A 20,265-nucleotide genomic window follows, 5' to 3' on the forward strand; every position below is an offset into this window, starting at 1 on the left:
CATACCTATTAAACCATTCTTTTGCATCATCTTTACTAGGATCAAATTTCCCTACTAATTCAATCTTAAAAGGGGGCCTACCTAATGATTGAGCTTGGTTCATGGCTTCTTGTTCTGGCTGTTGGGGCATTTGGTCGTCGGTTGATGTTGTTTGTTCAGTTGCTCGTACAGGGGTTGGTTGTTTATCAGTAACTGTTGATGATGTTGGTCTTGTCTGCTCAGATGTTTCCTCAGATGTGTTTGTCGTTGAAGGTGTTGTGATTACTTGCACAGTTTGATTAAGTGTTTTGATTGGTCCCTTTGAACGGAGCTGGTATTCAGCTGCGGGAGATTTCCTCATTTATCGAAACCTACCCGGATTCTCCACCAGTTATCACCAGGTTTTATAGGCGATGTTTTTGTTAGATTGGTTTATTTGTTGTTGTTGTTGTTTTGTAACAAATGTTACACCAGAGATTTTGGAGTTTTCTGAAAATATTGAAGAGAGATGTCCAGTTGTTATATTTTATTTTCTAAAAGAAGCAGTATGATAAGGGCACTGGAACCTTGTCCCCTTATATACTGCTTGGTTGCCATCAACAGTGTCCATAGCAGCCAAACAACCGGATCATCTCACAGATTATTTTCATTGAAAATTTAAGTTTTTCTTTAATGTAAGATTTACTAACTAGGGATTTTTAGGGATTTTATACACTAATTCTTTTAGATGGTCCTAAATAAGATTTTATAGGTAATTAAAAATACTTAAAAAGTTTAGAAGCAAATATATAACAAATGGTGTTGATTAATACCAGATTATATTTGTTGTTCAGTTAAATCATTTACTGATATATTTTTAACATGTATGTACAGGTAAATAGGTAAATTATAGATATAGTAATCATCATGATCATGATAAATGAAAAAAACCTTGTCACAACTTATCGCCAGGTTTTATAGGCGATGTTTTTGTTAGATTGGTTTATTTGTTGTTGTTGTTGTTTTGTAACAAATGTTACACCAGAGATTTTGGAGTTTTCTGAAAATATTGAAGAGAGATGTCCAGTTGTTATATACAAAGGTATACTTGAGATGTTTAGTTGCATGCAAAGTGTACATTTTTCTGGATTGATTTTATTCTAAAGAACTGTAATGTTATCAGTACTATAAGAAACACAAGTAAATAATATATTTTTTCCAAATATACAAGTAGATCATATAGAGAACCAATTTGTCGCTACATTTACTTTATGATATATCATATTAAAATATATTACATTATACAATATACATTTTTTTTTAAAAAAAGAGAAAAATATTATTTTTTAGTTATAAACATCACAATATAATATTTAAAAATAAGATGAGACTTAACCTGTAAGCTTAAATATAATTTGAATTCTATGAGTTAGAAATAAAAGGTCTCTGTCCAATGTCTTTTGGCTCGTGGGGCCTCGCTATAGTCATTCAAGTGTATGTTGTCATCTAAATAGTCATAGGCCTCAGAATAATGGTAGAATTTTCAATGTCTTCAGTGAGTTTCACTAAAGCTGACTTGAGTTAACTGCATTGATTTCAGGCATTCAAGAATTGCCTCAGTTTGTACATCTTTCTGGGTGACAATATCACTGGAAACATTTTCATCAGCTGCAGGCACTTCCTTTGAAGGTGCTTTTCACCTAGTAGAGGAACCTGTATTTGACTTTATTGTTTTCATGTCCTCGTTTTTCTGGTTTTGTGTTTTTTCACATCTGAGGGTCATTTCCAAATTTTTGGGGTCAAATGATTAATGAATCTTTCGAACTGCTGGTATATGTATGTATTCAGTATAAAATGACATCAATGATCATGGCCTCTTGTCCTTTAAAAAAAGGACAATGATGAGAGATAACAACAGAAAACTGTGCTGATCTGTATTTGTAATGGCTTTGAAAAACAATTCAATAATAGGTAAATAACTGAAATAAATCCAAAGTAAATCACAAACTGACACTGAAAAGTTCTACATCGTAGGGTATTTGAAACCACAGTACGTCTCTGATGGAAATTTTGTCCTTATGCTGGTAACCACACAAGCTGGTAGAACTTTCCGCATCTTCTTTGGCAATGTGTGAAAAATCCATCTCACAAACCTTCTGTAGGCCAGATAGCGATAAGTCCTGAAACAGATAACATGTTTGGTAACTATTTCATACTGTACAATATAGTGGTTGGTTATGAATTTGTAATGAGGTTAGTTAACAACCTGTATAGAATATTGTTGTGCTTGTGCTTAGACAACATTGTCCAAAATGCAATTAGTAAATTCAACTTTTGAAAGTTAATACATGTATCAGAATTTACCTACTTTCACCTAATATCAGGAGAATCGAAAAGAAGTTGATATACTCTTACTTGCCACACATACCAATTACAGCTTGATGCTTAAACAACATGGGTCGAAACAACCAGGGCAGGCACAGATTATAAGCTTTTAAAGATTTATGTGGTTGAGGGACTTCAATTATATTCCATCTTGACACCAGTGCATGGTTTCAAATTTACTTACTCATGTATGGGTTGGCCTTCCAAAGGGTAACCCTCACTCTGTACAAACTCGTAATACGAGGCCTCTAAGACATGAATGTTGAGACAATTTGCAATAAAGCCTTCATGCTCAGTAATACAGTGTAGATCTTCCATTTTTGACTTCACTATGTCATTCTCCTGACAGCATCCTGATTCCAAGAATGTTGGCATTCGAGAACAGAGACCACATGTGCACCTAAAAATGCCAAGCAAAAAGATATGCATTTTACAACAATGTTAATATGCCAGTCAAATAATTGTTCTATTGTAGATTCAGCCAGGAAAATACAATACGAAAATGAATTTAACTGTTATTATATAGTCATTTATGCAATGCATTTTTAATTCAAAATTTAAAAGTATACATTACTTTGAAAAAAAAGCTTGACTAAATTGTTATGTAAATGCCGCCATGTAATTCGTCATACGGTAACGATAGTTTCAAAAGTGGGTGGGGTAATACGTTTTCTCTCTATAAAGGCAGAGATTTGTAATGATGAAAAGAATTAATAATTCATTTAAAATCTTATGAAAGAGCTCACCATTTGTTAGGATCTGTGCCAGAATGTTCTAGGGGATCAACATCACTGTCTGATTCAGTGTCAGTTGAATCAGTTTCGTCCGTAACCGGTACCGCCGGTTCGTACATGTATGGCCGTACAGAATCAACATCAGTATGATCAATCTCCTCAATGCCGTCTAATTCCTCATCAAACTCAATATCCATTATAATTATTTAATTGGTATTCCTTATTTTTGAGTTTGCTAGTTACATGTTCCAGACGTGTGATAATCGGTGATAAATCGCTTGTGAAAATTACAATATGTAGATAAAACGCACACCTTTTCGAGAGTATTCAGGGGAAATAAGCCATGTGATTTTTTTGGGAAGGCACTATTTTTGTTGGTATAAAATGTATTATAAAAAGATAAACAAACATAAATTAATACTTTTATGTTGTTTTTTAGACATAGAAAGGTGATATGTAAAGAAAAATGTCAAAAATAAAAACCATGACCTTTAAACATTTTCTTTAGTGTGAGTGCTATGAAAATTCCACTCATCCAGCTCTGGATCTGACTCATCCTACCATTTTCTTTTATAGGTATGAGTTGTTGCAAGTAAGAAATTTTATGGATACGAATAATTTTGGGTACGAGTACACCGTCTCAAAACATAATGAGACAGGAACATTACTGTGGTGAACAACAAACAAGCAGATGGAAATTTTTGTCAGTAGTGGCAGCCGACATTGCTATAAAACCAAGTGGGTGGGGGTGGCTAAAACAAAATTGGAAAATGTAGGAAACAGTGTACCTTGAGGCATTTATTTCATTTGATTTGGTCACAATGATCACAACTTTTGAAACTGACAGCGTCAGCTAACTGTCAGGCCAGTTATTAAATTTGTAAAATTTGTAATGATGCAAATATAAACAATCAGTAAATCTGTGCATGTAGTTATGAAAACTGAAAGTACATTTTCGGAATATTGCTCTTCGTAAACTAACTTGGCCTGATTTAGATTTTCAAGAAATTGCGTCCACTGGGACACGCATAGTTTATTTTTACGGGTCATTTCTCAGAAAAGTGTAACTATGGCGCAGGATTTGTGCATTAGGGAAAACACTGTTGTTTTTCTTTTCTCACTTAAGATTTTGAAGGCATATCTGCAGACAGAGTAGACAGTTCATGAAAAGCATCTTCACTGTTCACAAACTTGTACATTATGAACAATATTTTTTTTTACCTTTTCCCGATCTGCATGATCAATGTATTCATTGATCAAAGGGACATCTATATTTTTTTTATCACTAGTTTTGCTCTGCAAACTGAAAGGCTGTATTTTCAAACTGTTTTGACAAATCTACCTTTGTATTTTAATTCTGTGTAAAACACAGTTGACTGTACATTTATTTTAGAGTCTTCAAGTTGTTTTTTCAGTCTGATTTTCAGTATGACATTCTGTTAAATCTTCAGTAACTTTTTTGTCGTTACTTTGCAATTGATTTTGTAAAAAAGATGTGTAAGTAAGCTGACTATCTACTTGATTTATGAGAGAAACATTTTCTTCTTTTTTATTTGACATTTTGATTTATTTAAGACTTTCCACTTGCCAGAAGTGTAGAATTTTCAAACTGCTTTCGGATATTTTGGCTTTCTTAAGCAAATTGAGCATTTCAGAACACCTTTGTTCGTTTTCAACATTTTCTTTCTTGATATTGGTCCAACTGACAATTATGACTTTGAACGTTAACAAGTTCATTTAAAAAACAGCAGTACTAACAGTCTGGTCAAGTAAAATAGCATGTCTTCTGCCTGACCTAAATTTTATAGTCTATAGTTGAGAGTTTACCCTATGGTAACAAACTTGAGAAAATCTTGATTCAAGACTCTCATTTGCCTTAGCTGAAATCCTTCAAGCTACAAATTAACGATGATCAAGAATCCAAGTTTGGTTTCAGTATGAGAAGAATATAACTGGTTGATAAAGTTATTTGTAAGTTCTAATGATACAGCTTGATCTTTGAAAGTGTTACTTATGGCCCACCATTAGCCCAACAACTGGTTACCTTCTCCTATTGTTGGCCCTTCATTGGCCTAATGACTTCTTTCCTACTTCATTTGTTGGCCCTCCATTAGCCCAATGACTTTTGACCCAATGATTTATAGCCCAACAAGAGGCAACAACATGCTGAGGTCAACAAACTCATTTGCCCATAATTATACGCGATTTAACTCTGTCATTGACATTAAAGTGAAGTGGCAAACCTGATGTGGAAGGTCCGTCCTTGTCTGTATGAGATGTCTGGGTAGATGAGGTACAAACTGTTGACATAGAGAATCTGTCATTGGTCTTCGGTTAAGATCAGAAAATCCCAACCCGAGGGCGCACCGCTAAAGTCTTAAACAAGGCTGTGTGCCCGAGGGTTGGGATTTCCGATCGTCATCGAACACCAATGATGGATTCTATTTCTCACTAAATACCACAACAGAAACAATAAAAACAAGCATGAAAATATGAAACTATTTAAAATGCGTGAAATTGACGTCCGTAAGCAGAAGTGACGTCGTGACATTTCATTGACGCACAATAACAAAGTTCCGCTTTAGTTTTATCGTTTGTAGCATAACGGTACGTTCTTATCATAAAGTAATGAATTTTGAATTGAGAAATACACTATAAGGAACGGAGAGAAAAGAGAAAGGTACCTGATTTTTAATTATTTTACATAAATAATATGTATATTCAGTGCATGAAGTAGTCCGTCACAGGAGTGTGGGATAACCCATGTGAGATAAGATTTTCCAGCATTTCTAAAAATAGAGATTTTTCTGTCCGATAAGTGAGAAAACTCTGTCTCTGAAGTTGTAGTTGGTTTGATGTCTCTGAAGTTGTAGTTGGTTTAATCTTCATGGCTATCAGAGTGTCCACCAGTACCAGTTCAACTGTCAGCTCCAGTTTATGAGAAGTCTCAGGTTGTGAGGTATAAGTGAATGTAGGTGTCTATCAGGAGTTTCCGGTTGTGAGGTATTTGTGGATGTAGGTGCCTGAGCTTCTGTGATGGTTTCTTTGAAGGAGAATGTGACAGTGCAGCTGCTTTACTTGTTAGTGTCCACTTTCTTTTAGGAGGCATAATGCTGAAAAGTAATATTTAATTATAATAGTTGAAGAATTATCTAAAATAATCTGATATATGTTATTTGATAAAACACTTAGACAGACATGCCAGCCTAAACAGGTATCATTACCTGAAATCATTTTGAAATCAATTAGACTTGGCTATGGACTGACTAACAAAAAGCCGGTTAAAATGCTTAAACTTTGCCGAAACAAAAATATTTTAATAATAATGCTAATAGTTTAGCAGGTGAACATAATGAACAAATGTACTATAACCAGCTGTAGCATCAAAGCCACACAAATAACTAATAATTAAGCAGTGTCATACTACATACTGTATAATTACAGTATTTATTATGCCCCCGAAGGGAGGCATATAGTTTTTGAACCGTCTGTCAGTCTTGTCAGTCTGTCGGTCTGTCAGTCTGTCCGCAATTTTCGTGTCCGGTCCATATCTTTGTCATCGATGGATGGATTTTCAAATAACTTGGCATGAATGTGTACCACAGTAAGACGACGTGTCGCGCGAAAGACCCAGGTCTGTAGCTCAAAGGTCAAGGTCACACTTAGACGTTAAAGGTCATTTTTCATGATAGTTGGGCGTGTCCGGTCCATATCTTTGTCATCCATGGATGGATTTTCAAATAACTTGGCATGAATGTGTACCACAGTAAGACGACGTGTCGCGTGCAAGACCCAGGTCCGTAGCTCAAAGGTCAAGGTCACACTTAGACGTTAAAGGTCATTTTTCATGATAGTGCATTCGTGTCCGGTCCATATCTTTGTCATCCATGGATGGATTTTCAAATAACTTGGCATAAATGTGTACCACAGTAAGACGACGTGTCGTGCGCAAGACCCAGGTCCGTAGCTCAAAGGTCAAGGTCACACTTAGACGTTAAAGGTCATATTTCAACATAGTGCATTGATGGGCGTGTCCGGTCCATATCTTTGTCATTCATGCTTGGATTTTAAAAATATTGGGCATGGATGTGTACCACAGTAAGACGACGTGTCACGCGCAAGACCCAGGTCCGTAGGTCAAAGGTCCTAAACTCTAACATTGGCCATAACTATTCATTCAAAGTGCCATCGGGAGCATGTGTCATCCTATGGAGACAGCTCTTGTTACCTTAGAATTAAGGCATAAATAACCACCTTAGCAATAATTGATAGCATGATAAACACCTGTTAAGAATTACAGTATTTATTACCCTAGAGTTAAGGCATAATTAACCACCTTAGCAATAATATTAATAGCATGATAAACACCTTAAATTAAGAATTATTGTATTTATTACCCTAGAGTTAAGGCATAATTAACCACCTTAGCAATAATATTAATAGCATGATAAACACCTTAAATTAAGAATTATTGTATTTATTGCCCTAGAGTTAAGGCATAATTAACCACCTTAGCAATGATTTATTGCCCTAGAGTTAAGGCATAATTAACCACCTTAGCAATGATTAATGGTATGTTTAACTGTCTTAAATCAAGACCTGAATTATGGATTTGACCTTAGCAATAAGGTCTCATCTATGGCAGTTCAGCAGCCACTAATAGCTTAAACAAGCAACATTATTACTGGCCTTAGCCTTCAATACATTACTAACTACAATACTTGATAATACTTGATAGTACAAAGTAAAATTGGCACAATGTAAATAAAACAAAAATATTTTTATTGCCCTAGCTTTAGATAATTAATAGCAAGATTGATCACCTTAAAATAAGGCATGAAATACGAACCTGACCTTAGCAATAAGGCATGAAATACGAACCTGACCTTAGCAATAAGGCATGAAATACGAACCTGACCTTAGCAATAAGGCATGAAATACGAACCTGACCTTAGCAATAAGGCATGAAATACGAACCTGACCTTAGCAATAAGGCATGAAATACGAACCTGACCTTAGCAATAAGGCATGAAATACGAACCTGACCTTAGCACGAACCTGACCTTAGCAATAAGGCATGAAATACGAACCTGACCTTAGCAATAAGGCATGAAATACGAACCTATGAAATACGAACCTGACCTTAGCAATAACGTCATGACTAAGGCAGTTCAGCAGCCACTAATAGCTTAAACAATCAACACAATGCCATAGCCTAAATAAAGTTGTTACCACCGTACTTGGTAATTCAAAGTAAAATTGACACTTATGTAAATAAAACAAAAAATATTGACTGTAGAATGAAACTCATTGTCCTGGCCTTAAATAAGGCATCTGTAAATATATTGTATAACACAGTAGCAACTGCTTGTATGAAATGTGTACTGTAACCATACACATGAAACACATCAAGTGCTTGCACTCTTTGTATCATATTCAAAACTGCAAATATGTCATGTATGTTGGCACTACAACTAAAAGCACCAACACTATACACAATAATTATATGGTGTTGTTAGAATGAAATATCAAAATTTCCAAAGCACCAACACTATACACAATACGGTGATGTTAGAATGTAATATCAAGAATTTCCAAAGCACCAACACTATACACAATACGGTGATGTTAGAATGAAATATCAAAAACTTCCAAAGCACCAACACTATACACAATACGGTGATGTTAGAATGAAATATCAAAAACTTCAAAAGCACCAACACTATACACAATACGGTGATGTTAGAATGTAATATCAAAAACTTCCAAAGCACCAACACTATACATAATACGGTGATGTTAGAATGAAATATCAAAAACTTCCAAAGCACCAACACTATACACAATACGGTGATGTTAGAATGAAATATCAAAAAAAAACTTAGAATGAAATATCAAAAACTTCCAAAGCACCAACACTATACACAATACGGTGTTGTTAGAATGTAATATCAAAAATTTCCACTAGACAGAAGTACATGATCAATGTTGTAGAATGTAACCAGATATCCGAGCTCCCTGCAAAATAAGTTGATGATGCAGGCCAACTGACAAAAGTCACTAAAGTAAATATGAAAACTCTTCCTGATTTGACTAGCACACGATTTGAATGAATTCCAGAATCCTGCACATCAAACACAAATTCACACCGTGAAATACATTTTTAGCAGAAATTAACTGATGCGGGAACTAATCACAGCTCCTCTGATACTTCTAAAATAATGTAACAGTCCCATATCGTTTAAGTGTACCCCATCAGTGTATAAGTCAACATCACTCGCATTCACCTCATGAACTTTCCAGTAATGAATCATGTTTATATGTGAACATTCTGTCTTGAGGATCTGGTTTGCCATGACAACACTTTGCTGGTAAAATTCTGAGAGAACGTACCGAGGAAGTATCTGTATAATAACAACATGGCATATGTCATATCATATGCGCCACATACTTGCTAAGGTAATAATGCGCATGATCAAGGTGTCAATTGTAATGATGTCAATTTGTTGGCTGTCTAAATCGTTTCCGCCTACATGCAATATTAAGACTTCAGGTGGATTTCATGATGTAGGGTTTTCCCACTGACAAACATGAGCATTGTACATAATAAGTCCACCTGATATTCCAAAAAATCACACTGTTGCGACCGGATGTAAATTCATCGGATTACATGGACCATGTCTCTGATAAGAATAAGATCGAAGTCTGTTCACATGTGAAGTCCCAAAAATAAGTGTATTCATTCTGCTCGTAAAACATTAAAACATGTGTATCCAATTAGATCTACTGACCATTTTTCTCAAAAACACTATTTGGCTTTCGGTACGAAAAGTTTGATGATAAATTATCTCTGATATACAACGACTGTTGGAAAGACTATAGTCTATACCTAACGGTAATCAGAAAGAAATTGTAAATTGTTGAAAACAACCAGTAACAACAGTTATGTGATGCGTACTTTTTTCTTGAAATTTGTATTTCGATAATAATGGCGCATCATTTCAGCATAAATTAGTGAATATATAAACACTTCGTTAAAAAATAGCTAAGTTAGCCATCCCAATTCAGGACAATTCCTAAGGTTTTGTCGTGCCGCCATAAAGGTATTTATTTGAAAATAAATAATGTTATGTGATTTGCTCCTATGGGAGCAACCTATGGCAACCCATAGCTGCAATAAGTGTTAATAATCAGACTATATCACCTATTGTGACATATATTGATCGTGTAAATCATTGCCACCCATGAAACGGTTGTACTGACTGACATCTGTGGCTGCAGGTGATCAATTCGTTTGGCTACAACACATCTCTGACAGTCCACAACTTCTGCAGGATCACTAACAGTTGACAAGTTGTGAACAAACTTTTTATCCTTCCATTATGACTGATGCTACTAACGGGCATTTCAGCATTACTTTGAAATCACCCCTCTTTCGTTACCTTGCCTGGTTTCACAAGTTGCCAAGGAAAATCTCTTCTGTTCTTCCTTATTGTACTACAGCTATGCAGTCCATTGTCCATTTGTCCAAATATTACTTTTCATGTCAGATTTTTTATCTAACATGAGATTTATGAGCTTTTAAAAAGTAAAAATACAAACCTAATATGACTTTTTTCAGTCGGAGTTTTACAAAGGATTTTTTAACCTTTCCCAATCCAGTTGAATTCCATTTAATTTTCCTGTGATCATGTATCCCTCTCTGAACATTACTTTCCAAACCATCACCATTTTCTGTCTGAAATCAAGTATATTGTTTGTAGTGCAAAGGAATACTTTAAATTTTCAACTTAAAATGCTTGTAGTGAAGTGGTTTGAAATACAGCTGCAAAACAGGAGAATGTAAGCTGAAATCCAATTCTAATATATTTAGATGTTAAAATATAATATAAAATATATAATCAAAGTGGATGTATTCTTAACTTCTGTCTGTGCGAGAATTATTTTTTTGATCAGGTAACTGAATATATTGAATACAACATCAGCAAAAAGCATGCAAGGCTATCTCTTACAACTGTTAAGGATAACATAGCCAGTAAATTTGCAAGTTCCTCATTCACCAGCTTCTCCTCTTTATCCTCAGTTTGTTGTATATTTGCTATTGGGAATGTGATTCCCTCTGGCCAACTTGGTATTGAAATCTGCTTGTCTGTTTGCTTTCCCAGTTGAAGTAAATTAGAGCATAGTGTGAAGCTTTGATTTGCTTTTTAGTTCCTCCAACAAAAGAAGAATCTTCAAATCTGTAGCTGAAATAGAAAAGATGTCAGTATGATAAAAATAACTGATTTTACAGATTATGCAAAATTTGTAACTATTTCTTGCCTTTAGATAAAAAAACTGAATATTCTATGAAATAAGACTGTTCACCTCATGAAAAAATCCATAAATATTCAAAACTGTAACAAAAAAAAAAAAAATGGAACCAAACATGTACAAACTGCGGAAGGGCTCCATATATATTTGTTTTAGTGCTGCCCACAAATAAACATGATAAAGCAATATCGCAAATTAAACTCCCACTCCTCTTATTGAATAGCATTGTTGTAAAATATCAACTTTCACTATGGTTTTATTATTATTGTTTGTTGCTACATCTATATTCAGTGACAACATCCTGTTTGATAACTTCTTTTTCAATTCTTTGAAGCTCTTAACAAGTCCATGAGTATTAAGATATGTTGCAGATACAAGCTGATGCAGGATATCCACCAGCTTCCCCTCTCGCAGAAGATGTGGCAGCAGTATGTAGAGTTGCAGTTGTGTGTGACATGCCTTTAAACGCCGATGCTTATTTGAAGGGATAAATTAAAAACTGCAAACTATCTTTGAAATGAATTCATCACGTTTTATGCCCCCGAAGGGAGGCATACAGTTTTTGAACCGTCTGTCAGTCTGTCGGTCTGTCAGTCTGTCCGCAATTTTCGTGTCCGGTCCATATCTTTGTCATCCATGGATGGATTTTCAAATAACTTGGCATGAATGTGTACCACAGTAAGACGACGTGCCACGCGCAAGACCCAGGTCCGTAGCTCAAAGATCAAGGTCACACTTAGACGTTAAAGGTCATTTTTCATGATAGTGCATTGATGGGCATGTCCGGTCCATATCTTTGTCATCCATGGATGGATTTTCAAATAACTTGGCATGAATGTGTACCACAGTAAGACGACGTGTCGTGCGCAAGACCCAGGTCCGTAGCTCAAAGATCAAGGTCACACTTAGACGTTAAAGGTCATTTTTCATGATAATGCATTGATGGGCGTGTCCGGTCCATATCTTTGTCATCCATGGATGGATTTTCAAATAACTTGGCATGAATGTGTACCATAGTAAGACGACGTGTCGCACGCAAGACCCAGGTCCGTAGCTTAAAGATCAAGGTCACACTTAGACGTTAAAGTCATTTTTCATGATAGTGCATTGATGGGCGTGTCCGGTCCATATCTTTGTCATCCATGGATGGATTTTCAAATAACTATGCATGAATGTGTGGCACAGTAAGACGACGTGTTACGCGCAAGACCCAGGTCCGTAGGTCAAAGGTCCTAAACTCTAACATCGGCCATAGCTATTCATTCAAAGTGCCATCGGGGGCATGTGTCATCCTATGGAGACAGCTCTTGTTAATCAATCATGCAGTTTACGAAAAGAAGTGGGCATGTCCCAGTGCTGTTTTGTTGCTTGGTCGTGTTCTGTGCATGCTTTCAATCTTTTCAAACATTTTATTTGTACATGTTTTTGTTGTCGCAACTGTTGATTAAAGTCCTCATTCATCGCAGTTAGGCAATGCAACAATATGAGTGTATAACTGTATATTTTGTTTAAGGTCAATCTTCATAAGCCTCACAGCACAAGAAGCACGTGAACGTGATCTCTGTCTTGCCCTTTGCCGCTTGGTAATACTCATCCCTCGAAATACCTGTGTAAAATACAAAGCAAGATAGACAACAAACTGATGATTTACCTGGGAGACTGTAATTAAAGTTTCACCAGTCTTTAATATCCAGGTGTATGTTCATCTGACAGTGGCTCTCCAATGCCTTTCTCCCGCATGATGCATAATTGATTTCCTTCTGACAGAGAATACACTAGGCTTTTCCTGAAGAAAACAACTTTCTAATGAACTGCCCCAGCAACTGACCACCCACTTCAAACTGCATCCAGTTCCATTGAAAGCATTCTTTACACCCAAATCAGTTTTTTTTTCATGTCGTCTTTTCCATGCTCTGCAAACCTTGCATACTGGTATCTGGTCCCAGAGAGTGAGTCAGATTATTAGCAGACGCCCCCGCCACCCCACCCACACCCAAAATTTTCTCCTCGGATCTGCACGGATGTCAAAATTTTCAAACATTACAGTCTTGCCAGTTTGTATCCTTCCATTACATGAACTGAGAGTTTGGCTTCAGAGTTTGGCTTCAGAGTTTCTCGGTTACTTTCCATGTGTTTGGCTTCAGGGTTTCTCGGTTACTTTCCATGTGTTGTTCTGCATAAATGTTCGCTTCTCTGGCCATTTCCTCCTAGTCACTTTGTTTAATAAATAAATCTAAGAAATTAGATGGCTCAGGATTATCTGGAAGATCAATACCCTCGCCAACACCAGGCCTCGCTGGGGTAACGGTCACCATATGTCCAATTTTCTATCATAAAATCTGTTTCATTGTCAGCAATTTCTTTGTTTTCTGGTTGAATATTAATGTCATTTTTTATCAAAACCATCAAAAGAATCATAACTTCTACTATCAGCCATCAATTTGTTGAAGAAACCATGCCATATCAAGAAATTGAAATCCTAAAATGTTTTTGAAACATTTTACTTTCAAGTCGGGCTTTATGTGTTACTTCAGGTTTTCGACCAATTAAAAGGCATTTAACAATTTCTTTATCACGTTCTGAATGAGACTTGACAAAATACAGTAAAGTATTTCTCATTGGTTAAAACTGTCAATGTATTTTTAAACATTGGGGGTTTTCCAGATCATTCCATGATTGGCCATATGGACTATACGCTGATACCCGGAGCATTCCATGTTCAGCATGACTAGGGTTAACATGTTGTAACTGACTGGATTTGTGGCTTAAAAACATTAGCTTTAAAAGTTATTATTGAAACAAAACATGTAGACAGTTTCCTAAGCACTTAAAAAGGGCAATAACTCTGTAAAAACATTTTAAAACCTTTTCTGGAAAATTGTACCATAGGTGGTTAACAAGAATGTTAACCTTTGACTTTGACTTCCTGAAAATTTCAGCTTATGGCAAAACTTAACTTAACGCTGACAATGTGGCAGATCAAGTTATAACATGACAAAAATTTCCCAACTGTAAATACTCTACTGGTTTGTTCTTGTACAAGGAAGCTGTCAACTTCAGTTGATGAGTTTGGCCATCATCTATTGCTGTGGTGTATGAATTGTGTTTGTTCACCTTTGTACAAGACCGACTGTACATAATGAACCCATTTCTATCAATCCTTAGGGCGTTGAAGAAAACCTTGTCCTGACCAACTTGCAGATGTTCTTCAAGGAGACTCATGACATCATTTGATATGTCATCTTTCAGAGGTTGCATTTTTAGAACTCGGCACTTGTACGCTTCAGTGCTTCCTTGCAGTTTGGTAGTGTCGTTGATCAGACCTTCAATATACTGTTGTGTGGTACCAGCTTCCAGCTCACCAGCCATTTGAGCAATGCGCTTCTGCACCTGGAATTCCAGAACACCTGTCGGCAAACATTCCCTGTCCAATGAATGGATCTTTTTATTTCTTCATTGAAGGACTCAAAGAGGTAACAAGAAAATTCCCAAAGTGGTCCCCATTTCCTTTAACAGTCAACTAGATGTGTTAGACTGTGCACATTCAAACTCAAAAAGTTTGGTCCATAGAGGTTCTCAACTTCTTTTACAAACAGTCCTAGAAGACATGATGCTGTAGTAAGATCAAGTTCTGTAATGCCGTCTGTCAGTAATATGAATGTTGAACTCACAAGACAGCAAAAATGCTTCAGATAAACTTCAGGATGAATAACTTGAAGGCAAGGAATAGCACAAAACAAGAACAAGTTACATAACCCTGAGGCCTTCCATTGAATGTATGTATTGGAGAGGATTCTTGGAGTATGATGAATTAGGTAAGGTGACTGAATTCTTTTCATAATCTTGTCAACTGCTGTGATTTTTTTGCCAACATAATGTGGTGTATCTGAGTATTTGCTATCAAACCATAGATAGAGGTTTTTTTTGTCACACTTAGCAATGTTCCATGCATATAGTCAATTACAATGTTATTTGTTAGCGAAAACTGAGGAATATAGCAAAGAACACTCTCTCCAAGGAAGCTTTCTACTCTTTTCCCATCTGTAATGGCTCTGTACCTTGCTATCTGAACACCAGTGTCTGTCCTTAGATTGTTGCTTCTTACTAGGTAAGACCTGCAGATGGCTTTACCACTTGGAACAACAATCCCAGATTCGTTACAATACAAACGTCCATTTTCGCCATTGTGTTGTGTCATATTCATAATGTAAGCTCATGCCTGCAAGTGCATTATTACAACAATCAACTTAGCCTTTAACTGTACATGCTTTTTCATCTGTGGTTATGTCCAATTCTTCTTTGTATAGTACTGCAAGGTCCATCATCAGTGGCTTCAGAAAGGTTGTCATGACTGGTTTCCCTACACCTTGCCATATCCCCCAAAGAAGCATATTTTTCCTTGGGAATCTTTCATTTGGAGGCAGTTCATTGATTAGAAGATAATGTCCACATTGAAACACCAGAACTTTTAAATAGTGGGGCAACATCAATGAACAGGGTACATTCATCACCTTTAGTAATAGCTCTAGTTTCCTTAAGTTTAGTGGATACAGCTTGCGGCGAGAAAATTCCTAATTCTGACGACTCATGTGTACTGGTAACAGGTTGACTTCCAGAAACACCATCATCAGAACCAGAAACTTCTGAGTCATCATCAGACACCCTGTCTGAGATGACTTCACTGACATTAGCATTAGTGTTATGGTTCAGAGGTTGGTTATTACATTGAGCCTCACTGTCTATATCATCGGATTCCTGGATGGCTGCGGTTATTGCTGTTCGTAGAGCTGGGTCATTTCGTATGGCGTTACTGAGTGCTCCAGCCAGTCTATCATCCGGAGTGTTTTTGTGTGTGACTGTCTCTGATTGTGTTTCTGAACATTCCGGTTGTGACTTTTGACCCGTTTTTTGTTTGGTTTTTCTGCGTTTACTTGTTTCCTTTTCAGCAATGAAGTCTTTGTACGTTTGTGTAGCAGTAATAGTTCGTTTAGTACGTTTAATTTTAGAGTCTTTAGCTGAGTTAGACTTTGCTGTTTTAGGAGCCATGCTGAAAAATACAATGCGACAACAAGTATATAATGTTTCTTTTTTTTTTTTTTTTTTTTTTGATATTGCATCATCAACTCAACAGATCAAGTATGTGTTGTGACACAAAAAGATGTTTTGTGACCTTTTGGTTTTACCGGACACTATAATCACAAATATGTAGGAATAATGTTTGAAAAGCAAAAGTGTTTCAATACTGAAATTGGCAAAATGTCAAATCAATGGTATACAACAGACTGTACAGCATACGTGCAATATTTAAGGGTTGAGATCAATGTTTCAACCAATTTGCAAATCAGTGCCAAAGGCTATAAACAGGACAAAGGAAAACAGCAAATATATAAAATGAAAATAATGACCACATATTAGTAATATTCTGCCATAGCATTGTTTACTATTTATGTCGCAGAAATATTAAGGTGAGGGATATCCCAGTTACACAAAGTGTAAATATACTGTCTGAAAACAGTAAAATGTGTATATAAATACTGGCAAAGCCATAATAAAATTAATGAATCTACATAATATAGTATATTACTATCTGTATGATTCGTATTGTGTCTGAACCAAAAGGTGGAGCAGAGACAAATTAGTACATAGACCAAGTCCATGTACTATAAAAAATGACCCGGGCCCGAAAGCAACATGCCAAGAACTCTGTCAGGCACAGCTGCAGAAATATTTCGGGCAATATTGAGATATCTCGACCGAATGACCAAACCATAGGAATCTGCCCTATGTATAGCTGTATCCTTATAGCCACAATCTGTATAGAATGACTGTATTACTGTCTTAGAAGTGTTGCAACCAATGAATAAGTATATCATACGTGAAAGTATACACATGTAAACAAACCCACAGAAACACATTATGGTAACTGACACAATCCTGTAGGGCATTGTTACAGTCCACAGACAATATTTATTCTTCTTGAATCATGAATTGTAATTTATTCATTTTAATCATTAATTCATCTTGAGTATACACATTCTCAAAGATATTTGCATTAATGTCATTCCACTGATAGCATGTTAAAAATCATTTCGGAGTATGAAATTGGTTTAGTACTGTTTACTAACCTTTTTGACAAATGATGTGCTGTCCAGTATCTTATGTAAGACTACTTCCAAGGGTAATATTCACAAACACTCATACATAGTTTATTCATCAATGCTTTATCAATTAATGCCCATCCTGAAATGCAAAACTTCAGTTTAAATACCCTTCTAGTAACAGTAAAATGTAATTATATTAATTTAGAGTACAATTGTTCTGCAAACAAAACAGCTCCTCTCACAGACCTGAAATAATGGTATAATCCACGGTGCTGCTCTATATGGACGCCATCTCCACATACAAACTCTGTAAGGAAACGAACATTAAAGTTGCCTCTTTTGTGAGACCAAAAATGTAGAAATGGACAGCTATCTGAATAGCTGGATAACAGTTCATTCGTTTTGACCTGTTTCTCGTTGAACTCTGCATCTCCGAACCTAGGTAGAATTTCTGAAATAACAACGATTTTAGCACCCTCTGCGATACATTTTTCTGCAAAACTGAGAACAGTTCTTGAGAGCCTCTCGGGTGTGACTGAAAAATGTGTTAAGTCATTGCTGCCTATGCCAAGATATACAATGTTTGTTTCAAAGTGTGAGACCAAGTACAATTCTTCCCACAATGGATGCAAATTGGGTTTGTTTTCCCAACAAACTGTTGCTCCACCAATGCCATGCATGTAAATTTTTCAGTCTGTTCTCATCTAAATTCATGTTAAATCTACCATTTCTAACTGTCCAGTCTCTCAAATGTCTTGTGAAAGAATGACCAAGGATAAGCACATTGATGTGATTAGACATGCTGCGTTTATCAATTATATATAAAATATATAAATTCACAAGTGTATTAATAAATCTAGATCTATATTTCTTATTGAAATTTGACTATAGACTTATATTTGAGAAAATGACCGGACGCTGATCCAAAAATTATCTACCTTTGTTTGTTTGTTTATCCTTTCCTTTACAGCGGAAAGTATTAAAGCAAGTTAAATTAACATGTAAAAAGATAAGGTCTCACCATATCCTAGGATTACAAAAAGTTTTTTTAAAAAGAGTAAAAGATACAAATACAAATCTAAATCCTGATCAAAAAGAAAATATCCGTTTCATGTATTCACAAGCGCTTCCTTGATTGAAAAGGCTACCCACGCTAACGGAGCGGTTCCGTCTCATCAGAATTTAATCGAGCTATTTCATTGGTTGTGTGTTGTGCAGACTGCATGCATCCTGTCCGTGATGAATGCGTGTTTGACCACAGGTAGAAACAAAGGGAGAAAGAAATGATGTCTGCACATCTTAATCCAATTAACGATACAAGAAAGAAATATTTAGACTGGCCACCTGTACCTTGGTTGTAAGAAGGGATTAATGTTATAGTAAAACATAAATCAATTTATATACAATATAAATTATGATTTTAACAGATGGACAAAAGAAAAATTTAGCACAAGCTTATAATAATAAAATTCCACATACTTTTAGATTAAAACATGAACAATTACGTGGAAACTTCCCTTTACTATTAACAAAAACACAAATTAACCAAATTGAAAAGTCTATTAAAAGCAATAAGGGATTAGAAATTACAATTTCAAAAAAACAAATGTCCAGTCAAGGTCAAAATGGTGGATTTTAAGGAGCTTTGGCTGGTTTGTTAGGAAAAACAATTCTTCCAATGGCAGCAAAAATAGCTCCAAAAATATTAGCTCCTCTAGGCATCGGAGCCCTTTCTGGGCTGGCCAGTACCGGTGTCAGTAAGTTACTTGGGAATGGTATGATTTCGGTAGCTAATGATAAGAGAAATATAATATCACCATATTTTACATCTAATCAAAGAAAGCAACTAGTAGGATCTGGAGTGATTAAATTAACACAAAAACAAAAACAAAACGGTGGGTTCCTGGGTATGCTGGCTGCTAGTCTAGGAATACCTTTGATTACATCTTTGTTAAGTGGTAAGGGACATGGTCGGGGTATACAGATTGATTCTCAGAGGAGACCTTACAGACGAATTCCTATAGTAAAAAAAAAATAAAATTTATAAACAAACCAATATCTAACTTTGAAATTGAACAATGGGTAAAACAACTCGGTATAACAAACTTTAGGGGTGTGTTTAGTAGAAATAATTTACCAAAAACGAAAGAAAAGGTTGAATGCGGAATTATCAATTTAGATGACTCTGTTGGACCTGGAACACATTGGGTTTGTTATGTAAATAATATGTACTTTGATCCATTTGGACTTCCTCCGCCAAAAGAAGTAATTAAATATATACCCGGAGTCAAGTATAACAACATACAATATCAAGACAAAACAAGTACACTCTGTGGTTATTATTGTTTATTTTTCATAAAGATGTTTCAAAACAAAGTACCGTTGTATGATTTATTGTATAAAATACTAAATATTCATAATCAAAGAATAAACGAACAAACAATTATAAATTATTTTAATAAAAATGTTATATTCTATACTACTCGAAAATAAACAAACAATCATATTCAATTTCACAATTCAGTACAAGTGATAACTAATCTAAAAATTAACGTGAGCATTGTACATGGAAGTGACGTAGTAACTAAATCTAAAAATAAACGTGAACATTGTACACGGAAGTGACATAGTAACTAAATCTAAAAATAAACGTGAACATTGTACACGGAAGTGATGTAATACATAGAAATTCCCTTAGTGATAAACATAAGCGTGAACATTGTACACGGAAGTGACGTAGTAACTAAATCTAAAAATAAACGTGAACATTGTAC

At 35.6% G+C, this 20,265-nt stretch overlaps 1 protein-coding gene across 1 annotated transcript; it reads right to left on the reverse strand.

The window, feature by feature from the left end:
• Nucleotides 1-1,769: 1,769 nt before the first annotated feature.
• Nucleotides 1,770-3,528, reverse strand: LOC123545704 (P2X purinoceptor 7-like). Its single transcript, XM_045332013.2, has 2 exons — nucleotides 2,528-3,528; nucleotides 1,770-2,138 (listed from the first exon to the last, which is right to left on the reverse strand). The coding sequence occupies exons 1-2, from the start codon at nucleotides 2,770-2,772 to the stop codon at nucleotides 1,982-1,984; spliced, it is 402 nt and encodes a 133-aa protein (XP_045187948.1). The 5' UTR covers nucleotides 2,773-3,528; the 3' UTR covers nucleotides 1,770-1,981.
• Nucleotides 3,529-20,265: the final 16,737 nt, after the last annotated feature.

This window comes from Mercenaria mercenaria, chromosome 1, assembly GCF_021730395.1.
Source record: "Mercenaria mercenaria strain notata chromosome 1, MADL_Memer_1, whole genome shotgun sequence".
Taxonomy (NCBI): domain Eukaryota; kingdom Metazoa; phylum Mollusca; class Bivalvia; order Venerida; family Veneridae; genus Mercenaria; species Mercenaria mercenaria.

Coding starts and splice junctions, on each gene's coding strand:
- LOC123545704 (XM_045332013.2), bottom strand. CDS start 2,772: ATGCATATCTTTTTGCTTGGCATTTTTAGGTGCACATGTGGTCTCTGT. Junction 2,139..2,527: donor GAAGGCCAACCCATACATGA/GTAAGTAAATTT, acceptor TATCTGTTTCAG/GACTTATCGCTATCTGGCCT.